This window comes from Lepidothrix coronata, unplaced genomic scaffold (genome assembly GCF_001604755.1).
Source record: "Lepidothrix coronata isolate B3197 unplaced genomic scaffold, Lepidothrix_coronata-1.0 Scaffold27, whole genome shotgun sequence".
In the NCBI taxonomy this organism is placed as follows: Eukaryota; Metazoa; Chordata; class Aves; order Passeriformes; family Pipridae; genus Lepidothrix; species Lepidothrix coronata.
Window position 1 is genome coordinate 1565534 of NW_016690207.1, and position 10349 is coordinate 1575882.

At 49.6% G+C, this 10349-nt stretch overlaps 1 protein-coding gene across 12 annotated transcripts in view; it reads right to left on the minus strand.

Moving 5' to 3' along the window:
• Positions 1 to 10276, minus strand: part of NCAM1 (neural cell adhesion molecule 1) — an 89591-nt gene extending 79315 nt beyond the window's left edge. For 4 of the 12 annotated variants that reach the window (XM_017809743.1, XM_017809742.1, XM_017809741.1 and 1 more), the window contains exon 1: positions 10158 to 10276. In XM_017809743.1, the coding sequence (XP_017665232.1) occupies positions 10158 to 10209 (52 nt within the window). In that variant the 5' untranslated portion in view covers positions 10210 to 10276. The remainder of the gene's footprint in view (positions 1 to 10157) is intronic. The other 8 variants (XM_017809746.1, XM_017809745.1, XM_017809744.1 and 5 more) reach the window with 4 other exon arrangements.
• Between the last annotated feature and the right edge of the window lie 73 nt (positions 10277 to 10349).

The following is a 10349-nucleotide window of genomic DNA, read 5'->3' on the forward strand; positions in this document are numbered from 1 at the left end:
CCACAGCTCATCCCATCCACAGCTCATCCCATCCACAGCTCATCCCATCCACAGCTCATCCCATCCACAGCTCATCCCATCCACAGCTCACACTCAGGTCCCGTTCCTCAGAAGGCAAATTCTTCCCTCTTTCAGTTAAAGCCTTGGGGGTTTTTTTTGCCAGGAAGATCATCACAGATGGTTTTGACTCCCAGGAACCCCTGCTTGTTTAAAAATAAATGGCCACTCTGCAGATTTACACTGCTCTCCACTCGAGGAACCACTGGGAACCCTCCCAGGGACAGGTGATCCCTCAACACCTGCAGGTGAGACAAGGTCCCTCCTGGATATTATCCATGGCTGTCCCCGGGGTGAGAACAGCTTTGCACACCCCAAGTGCAGGATTTCCCTCCTGTGCATGGCCACAAAACCCACTCCTTTGCCAGGAATAAAAGCACCCTCTCAACAGAAACACCCATTTCCAAGCACCCAGACAAAAAATCACTTTTATCCCACGACCCAGAAACGTTCCCCAGCAGAAATCTCACTCTTCTCCCAGGTACAGACACACCTGTACACTGCAGCTCTACATCACTGCTGGCCAGGAAGCACAAACTCCCCTGAGTTTGCTCACACAAACAAAGCATTGAATGAAATATTCATTGTACAGAGAAAGGGAGAAAAATCACAGAGCTAAACCCCAAAAACCGGATGGCAAAGCTAGAAGGGACTCCACATGAAATTAAACCTCTATGTGCCATCCCTTCTCTCACAAGCAACGAGTTTCCTTAAGCAGAACTCAGCTGGAATACAAGGATTTATTCCTCCTCGTGGCATTCATTAAGATTTCCACTTCCAGCAGCTCTCTGAGTCCCTTGCAGGCTGTGGCCATAATAAACACAGACACACATTTGATTTTCCTAACGCTGTTCCAACGTGCCTGCTCCATTCCTAAACAAACACCGAGCACTGGGGAGGAAAGAATAATAATAAATGCTAAATGCCTTCAAGTTGCATCCCACAGATCATGAGGAGATTAAACTCCAAAAGGATTTAGGGGACTGCAGAGTAATTCTGTGAGTCTGTTCACAACCCCTAAAAGCATGTTATACTTCTGAGGGATTATCTGCTGAAAACACGACACAAACACGGTTCCTGTGTCTGTTCTTTTGATTTCTGCAGGCTTAGAATAATTTAATAAGTGACTTGGACAAGCAGCTGCCGATTGTGTTTTTCTAAAATGCTGCACACAAGTGCCTGGTGACCTTCTCTCACTACCAACACACCGAAAAAATACAAAATTAAGCAGCCAAAAAACTACAGTTAGCCCATGCTGTGGGTGTGCATTTTGCACACATCCCGAGCTGCACAGAGATGTTTTACTCACGTTGCTGTGTGTTATTTATACCCACAACTAGAGAGGGAGCTTAAAAATGGTTATTGTAAGGCTTTCAAAGCACACCCAGGTGTGCACTGAGTGCTTTGTTTTATCATAACCGTGCCATACCTTCCACAACTATTCAGCAATTAATATCAATTATATAACAATACTGAGGCAGCTAAAGGGAAATAGAACATCAACACTGGCTGGGTACATTATTTGCTCCTACACTCCACCTCTAAATGCTGCAAGTGCAACGTGCTTTATATGAAAATATGGAGCAAATGAGTGCCCCAAGTGATGCAAAGTGTGTTGCATTGACGGTTTGGGGTTTTCCCTTCTGACTGGAGGTGTGGTGACAGCAGTGACACACGGGCAGAGCTTTGATCCAGCATGAAAATCCATCAATCCCCAGCCCAGAACACCCCCAGCTGCACACATACACTGCAAACCCCACAATTCCCACTAAATAAAATGAACATTTGTCGAGAGAATTCTCTTCCTGTCTTCTTGCATCATTCACACAAAACCTCCTCATGTCCACAACAAACAAATCCATTGAAAACACCATTCTGAGCACAGAGAGCAAGAACAAAACCACCCAAAGCTCCATCCCAGTGATTCACTTCTGCAAAGACCTTTTCAGGTTAAAATCAACCTCAGCCCAGCCAGGACAGCCACACTGGAGACTGTTCTGCTCTCCAGAGTCCTGGGATAACTGTTCCTAAAACCCTCACAGTTTACAGCACTTCACTCTTGAATTCCACACTGAAAGGGAACTGTCTGACAGTTCAGAGCAGAACAAAATGATTCCCGTGTCAGGAAATATGCCCAAGTGGTTGATAACACAAGGAAAATCAAAGAGGGGCCAAGGACTGCAGCAACCAGCCCAGCTCAATATTATTGAGTGAGCAGCACCCTCTGATAACATCTCACGGGGCTTATCTGAGCTGTCTGAACTGCAGCTCCCCACAAAAGTCTTTATTTCTCCACTGCCCTGAGCAGAAGCAAATCACTGCAGGAACAGATGAGCTTGATCATCATCAACCTGTTGGTGCTGCTGCTTAAAACCGCTGCAAACACAGGCTCCATCTGCAATTTCCTCCTCCCTGTGCCCAAAGAAAATTGCCACCAGAGTGTCCTACACAAATATACATATATTTACACAAATATATCTTTTATCTGGACGTCTCTCACCAACACCAAGCAAAACAGTTCGTGAGCCATCAGTGATCAAAACATCTCGACTGGTCACTAAAGTTCATGTTTCAGAACCTAAAAAGAAAGCTTTTAGGGTTTTTTGAGGCTGTCAGACACAGTCCTTGTTTATGCAAGGATGTCTCCCGGAAAAGTAACCAAAAGCTCACCTTTCCTGGATTTTTTTCATACAAAGGTTGCAGCTCATTAACACATCACCTCACCTGGCTCCAAAGTGACAGCTGAATTAAGGTAAAAACCACATTACCAGATGCAGCCTAGGAAACCTTGTTATCCCCAAAGATAAAATATCCAGAAAACCTGACCATTTCCCCAATGTTTACATCTCCCACATGTTTTCCAGAGGGCTCCAGGCCTGGAACCGTGTCCATAAAAGGCAAAAACCGGAAGATTTCACCAATATTTCATTTCCAACCCGTTTCCCCGTAACCCCCGGATCCCCTGGCACACTGGGCTGTGGATCTGTGGCACCCCGTGGGTGACACCACACCAGGGTGTCGCTGCTCAGACCCTCCAAGCCGGGTTTCCACATTCCCCGAGCCCCAAAAGGGGCCGTTCTTGCCCCAAACACTGCTCTGATTCTCCCGCATTCAGCCTTCCCACTTGAATGGAATAAAAACCCTTTTGAGAACAACAATTCCAGCCCCCCCCCCTCGCCTCTCTGCTCTCCCAGCCACACTATGGGACTGCTCAGAGCACACACAATGCAAATAAGGCAAACTTCCTTTGAAAGGGTGATTAATATGCACAGACAGGCTGCTTTCCGTGGGCTCTGAAGAACCACCAACGAGCATCTCCAGATCCCGAGGTTCCCTCAATTATTGCCACTGTTTATTTTAAACATCAGATTATGCAATAATACCGCACATTAGGAGCCCAATTTGCCAATATTGTGCAAACACCACCAAACTGGCTGTTCATCTTTTGTATCACGTTGAAACGTGAATATCCCAGATATGAAGGCGCTGGAAGAAACAGGATTTAAATTTTTGAATGCTTAATGCACATCAATCTTCATGTTAAAAAGGCTGCAGTTGGAACTCACTGCAAATAACTGCGCCTTGTTTTTATTTTTAAGAAATGTTTAGGGGTTTCTTCTTCAGCAAACAAGAAATTTTACAATCTGACGATTTAATTTCGGGGACAATTAACTGACTTCTGCATGAATATATTGCAGTTCAAGCGACGCTTAAGGTATTTTTTATGGAGTTGCTTTTGAGACAAGAGATGAAACATATGGAAAAGCCCATTCAAATCTGGAGACAAGTTTGGATTTCCATTGCCTAAAATCTTCATCACCACTTTTCATGATTTACCACCTGATTTACCACATTCCGTGTACAACCCAGCCAGGTCTCTCCTATTCCATGCACTGATAAACCCTACTCTGCCCAAAATGGAGCCTGAATATGTTTAACTGACTCATTTCTTCACCTAACCCTTTATTTCACACACTTCCCAACCTTTTCACACAAGTTTAAACACTCCCATTCGTGTCTTTGGAATTATATTTCAAGTCAGTCAACGTGGTAAATTATTAACCATAAACCAGTAGCCAATAATTAACATTCTCATTTATCTTAAAGTTTCCAGCTTGATACATATCACTGATATAAACAAAAAAAAAGTAAATTAAATATTTAAACAAGTGCCTATTATAAATATTTTTATAAGAGTTGCTGTTCTGAAATCACAGAATAATTGAGGTTGGAAGGGACATCTCAAGATCATCCAGTCCAAGAGGGGATCAGCTGCAACAGGTTATCCAGGAGTGAGTCCAGGTGGGTGTTAAATGCCAATCTCTCCAGTCAACCTGTCCCAGGGGGTCAACTAAATAAAAAAAAAAGAAAAAAAAAGAAAAAAAAAGAGGGGGTTTTGTTCTGTTTGCCACCTTCAGACAGGATTTCCTGTATTCCACCTGGTTGTCTCCTGTCCTGTCCTGGGCACCACAGCAGAGCCTGGTTGTCTTCTCCACTCCTTCCCACCAGCTGTTTATCCACAATAACATCCCTCTGGGTCTTCTCTTTGTGCCTTTCTGGGATTCTTCCCACAGCAGAGATGCTCCAAGCCTTTCCCTGGCCATGGATGTTTCTGTCCCGGGCCCAGCACTCCCAGCGCTGGGTGATGAGAGGGGCATCGTCAGAGAACTCACCTGACTTGCCTGATTTTAGTAACAAACTGTGAAAAGTGCCCACCCTGATTTACCATGGTTGGAACAGCCTCAAACGCAAACATTTTGCAAAGGAAGCCCAAATATTTTTACTCAAGGCAGGACGAAACTGGCGATTCCACAACAGTGAAACCAGGCAGGAGTTTCTTTCTGTGCATCCTGTGCTGGCCAACAAGGACCTGATGAGGTGAGTCTCTTTGTTTGAATTCGAAATAAACTCGAAATTAACCATTCCACTGGATTTCCAAAATATTTTCCACATTATTCCACCAAGACAGTAATAAATCAGGCAACTCCCAGTTTTCCCAACACATCCAGAGCTCTCTGTCTGTCTTGTCACAAGACCCAGGATGCAAATAGATGATGGATCAACCACAGCACGTCTCACATTACTGTCTCCAGCCTAAACTTAATTTTCTTGCATCAGGTTCACAGACAGAGGCTTCACCCCTGCCGTGACACAGGGCAGCAGGAATAGCTGTGGGGTCAGTGTCTGTCCCTCCCTGCATTTGGGGCCCTCTGGGACCTGGCTTTAAGCTCCTAATGATGAGTTTACCTGTGGACAGTCAGACCCTTAAAGATCTCTGGTACCTCTGTTACCCGGGGCAGGGCAGAAACACAGAACCTGCAGTGAACAATGACAGACTTGAGCTGAAGGTCTCTCTCCTTCATTTCAAAACTGAGGGCTGTTTTTGAATGTACAGCAGGAAGTTGAGACATATTAGTGCTCAGGCACAAGCATCTCATTTTCTTCAAACAGAACAAGGCTCCCTGACTTCTGCTGCAAACACTCAGGTCCAAAGGATTCCCAGATCTCCATGCTGGTTATTCCCTTTCAGATGTGACCTTAAAGAACTTGGTAACTCACCCAGCTGTGAATACACCCCACAGCTGCTTCACAGGACCCTGGTGTCTTATAGCAATCTACACTTGCTTCCCAGGAGAAACCTTCCATTGTTACCTATTCCCCAAAAATCAGCTTCTCCAAAAGATCTGAAGTTCTCAGGACTCAGGTCACTGATGTTCTACGTTTGCCCAAGATTGCTTGGAGAAATACAGGAATTGCCTGTGCTAAACCAAAAGCAAATTCAGAAGTCAGAGCCCATAAGGGGGTCCAAGAATTGCTCTAAGGAAGCTGCCAGGTGGCCCTGGGCATTTTCATACACATCATCATCTACCCTGGACACCTCCATGTGTTTTGGCACAAGATTTCTCATGGAATCACGGGATCACTGAGGTTGGAAACGCCCTCCAAGCCCATTGAGCCCCCCCTGTGCCCGATGCCCACCTTGTCCCCCAGCCCAGAGCACTGAGTGCCACATCCTTGGACACCTCCAGGGGTGGGAACTCCACCCTTTCCAGCAAGAAATCCCTCCTGAAATTTCTTTTTGTGGCATCAGAGAATCATTAGGGTCGGAAAAGATCTTTAGAATCATCAAGCCTGTCAACCCAGCAGACTGTTCACCACTAAACCACGGCCTCCAGCGCCACGGCCACGTGTTTTCTGAACACTTTTAGGGATGGTGACTCCACCACTTTTCTACCCTTGGAAGATCCAGCAGTGCAGGAATGGACAGCAATCATCTGCCTTCGCATCATCTTAAGGTACAGTGGAAGCTACTGGACTTTAAGCCATGAATTTATGTTATTCTGAAGTTCATCCTTGATTTTTATCTGTTCTACCTCCACTGTAAACTAAACCCCCACATCCCAGTGTCCCTCCGCGGGGTTTTTGCCATCGGGGGGCTCTCACGGGCACTTCAAAAGGCATCGCCCCTAATGAGCAGCTGCACTTCCACACCGGGAGCCGAGCGGGCACAATGGCCCTGCCGCCGAACCCACCTCATTTACATCCCTTTGCTTTTCCCAAACAAAAGGAGCCGCGGCCAGCACGCATCTGACCTTCAAATTTGCTTCTGTGATTTTTTTTTATTTTTTTTTTTTTATGGCTCAAAGTCTACTCGCCTGGTGGCTCTTTTATTTTTTTATTTTTTTTTTTCCCCCTCCCTCCCCTCCAGGACTGTTGTGATGAAAACCGGCACGTTAATTAATTCCTAGGAAAACATGCGCAAAGGACCCATCCAGGAGAGTGGAGCTGCCTGGGAGCTGTAGTTCCCTTCACAGACACACCCTCAGCCCAGTTATTCCCATTCTCCCCGTTACACAAAGCAAGACGAACAACACAATTTTGCTTCCTCGCTGTTTTCCAACTTTTGTGGCTACACTTGAGTCGCTTTGCTTATTTTCTCTTACATTTTAGATCCCTGTGAAGATACAAAATTGGGAAAACAACAAAGACATGTCTTTTCACTGCACCTGAAAAACACTGTCATGGCCCCTACTTGAAATCTTCTGATGTTCCCCGTGTAAAAGCCATGACACTTCCAAAGAAGACAGATTCTCCCAGTCTGCTCCCAGAGGCATTTTGGGAACTTCATCCTATCTGTTCTACTATTTGCAAGTTGGGAGTTAAGAGCACACCAGAATCGTCATGGATAGATCAAGTCACAGCGGAATAACAGCCCTGCAAACCCAAAAACCACACGGAAAACCTACCAGGAAAAAAATGGAATTTGCATTCTCTGTATAAACAGCATCACCAGGGGTGTTCAATAATGAGGAGAAACGCAGTATGGCCTTTGAAATGAGAACATAAAATGTGCTTTTGTCTCTCACTAAAGCTATTTCCCCGTGCAGACTGATGGCAGCAGATGCAGGATCCCCTCCTCCTCCCCCAGCAATTGGTTCTGCTTCCCTGCCAGCCAGGGGAGGAAATCCACGCCATTACCCCCCTCCCAGCTCTCAAACAAACAACCCACCCCCCCATACACAAAAACCACACCACTCTCTGTTAACAAGGAACCAATCACTTACCCCATGGCAGGAAAGTCTATCGTAAAAATTTATGTTTCTGGAGATGAGCCAAGAAAAGTGAAGGCAATTCCAGCCTGGAGAGCAGCCACAATCTTTAACACTTAAAAACTGGGTACTCCTTAAATTACTAATATATTAAATGCCCTTAAGAAAAAAACCAACCAACAAACAACAACAAAAAAACAACCCACAAAAAAAAAAACAAACAACCCAACAGTCAAGTCAGGAATTTTCAGGTTCAGAGGAAAACGTTTATACATAATACTCTATTATTTAAGGAACCAGTTCTCGGGATGTGCATGAAAGGAGATGAGCCATCTGCTGTGTCTGTAAATCAGCCCCTAAATTATCAGAGAATATTTTAATTTAACCGTAGACTAAATAAATCACCACTATCTCAGGCCACAGGGACACATATAAAACGTGGAATTATCCCAGAAGCCATAAAGGCACACTTTTGTTCTGAACCCAGCCCACTACTATGGCTCAGACAACACGCTCCTCAGGGATTCCTCACTACAGCCATCCTCTGCTGCCTCCCCTCACGTTTCAGCCGGAGTTGGGGTTTCTGTATCAGCACAATCAGAGCTGCTCCCCCTGCTCATGACACCTCCTGCAGCAGAACCAAAGCCCAGAGCAAATCCCTTTCTCCCCCATCACAGCCCAGTGAGATCAGCTGGGCAAAAAAGGCAACCAGAGCATCCTTCAGGGTGGAAAGCAGAGCTGAAGTGCTGGGTGCTGCTCTCACCATAAACACTGCTGCTGCTTTGTTCTAGCTTTTTAATATTTTATTTGGTTTTTGTGTTCTCCATTTTATGCTGATTTAACAGTTCCAGCTGTGCAGCTCCCTAGGCACTCTGCATATTCATAATTATTATTATTGGATAAACATGTATTTGAGTGGGGCAACAGATGATACGCAGATAATTTTTCTTTTGCTTACTCCCATTTATTTCCCCGGGAAAAAAAAAATGCTTTATTCTCCCCTCCCACAGCCGAGAAAGCCTGTGTGGATGTGTCAGGGAGGCGAGGGCTGTGCAATCACAGATCATAGTCTGGCATCTCCGAGCGGGTGAGATCAGGAATGTGCAGGGATGGGGACGGGAGGGTGTGGCCGAGCCAGATGCAGAGCTGGATACGGGGGAAAACTGCTGGAAACGGGAACACAACCACCCTTATTTATCATACAGCCCCTCTAATAAGCAGCAATACGTTTTTCTTAAATTAAAGGGAAGCCCTGCAGCAGCACGGGAGGGCTGTGCCTCGCTAAGGATGGGTGCTGTGCTGACGTTAAACAGGTGGCTCGGGTCGGAGCACACCGGTGGCGATGGTCCAGCAGCACCGGGGCTGGGATGGAGCCACACGGCAGCGATCGCTGCCGCGAGAGTAGAGGGAGCCACAGCAGAAGGGACCGCCGAGGGAGAGGAAGAATCCTCGGCGCGGGGAGTGAGGGAGGGTGAGGACAGCGCTGAGGGAAGGGGCGAGGAGAAGCCGGGCAGCGAGGGCTGGGAACGAGCAGCGCTGGGGTAACACGGCAAGGGCACCCAAAGAGGCACAGGGCACCCCGGGACCGCGGGCACCCCCGGCAGCGATGGGGGGCAGCTGCGAAACGAGCCGAGAGGGGCTGCGGGGCACAAACGCAATTTGGAGGTGGCGACGGCACAGACAAGCCGTGCGGGGGCTTCGGGCCAGGGGGGTGCGGGGTGGGGCGGAGGAAGGGGCTGACGAGCCGCAGGACGGGACAGGGGGGGAAGCACTCGCAGGGGCAGGAGCGGGCGCGGAAGGGCTGCGGGAACGCTCCCTGGTGCGGGCGGACAGCGCGGGGACAGACGGACGGACCGACGGACGGATGCCCCAGGGATGCATCCCGGCGGACGGACGCGCGCCGGGGCGGGGCCGGCGCAGGTGTGGCCGCTCCCACCCCACCTGCCGCTCCCGGGGCGGTACCGGCGGCTCCCGAGCGGCCACCGGCGGGACCCCCCCGCGCCCATCGGCCGCGGCCCCCCCGCCGCTCGCGCCCAGCTGCCGCTCCACAACGGCAGCGCCCGTGCCCCTCCTTTCTTTCTTTTTTTCCCTTTCCCCTTATTCCTTTTCCCCACACACACACTCCCCATTATTCCAGCCGCTCAATCCCCCGCCCTTCCCGCATCCACCGCATCCCCTCCCTCGCCGCGCTCGCCCGGGCGGGAGGGGCGGGTTGGAGCATCCTCGACATCCACAATGAACCCGGCGCGACAACGACACAACGACACCACGGCACCGCCACCGCCGCCTCCTCCTCCTCCTCCTCCTGCTGCCGCCGCCGAGCGCCGCGCCACGAGCGGACAAGGGCGCCCGCAGCATCCCCGCCGCCCCATTGTGCGCGCTCCCCCCGCGCCGCTCCCGGGGGAGCCGCGGTCCCGCTCGCAGCCCCCCTCCCGACACAGCCCCGGACGCCGCCCCCGGCCCCGCACACGGCGGGCGCGGGCAGAGCGCGGGGGTGAGAACGGCCCCGAGCCCCGTCCCATTGTTCGCCCCGCGCCGCCGCCCCGTTACCTGCGGCTCCCAGCAACGCCAAGGTCCAGGGCAGCGCGGCGAGCCGCAGCATCGCAGCGGGCGGACGGGCGGGCGGCCGTGCCCCCCGCGCGGTCGGACGAGGCTGCGGTGGCGGTGCGCGGTGTCCCCGCCGGCCGTGTCCGTGTGTGTGTCCGTGTGTCCGTCCGTCCGTCCGTCCGTCCCTCCCGCTCC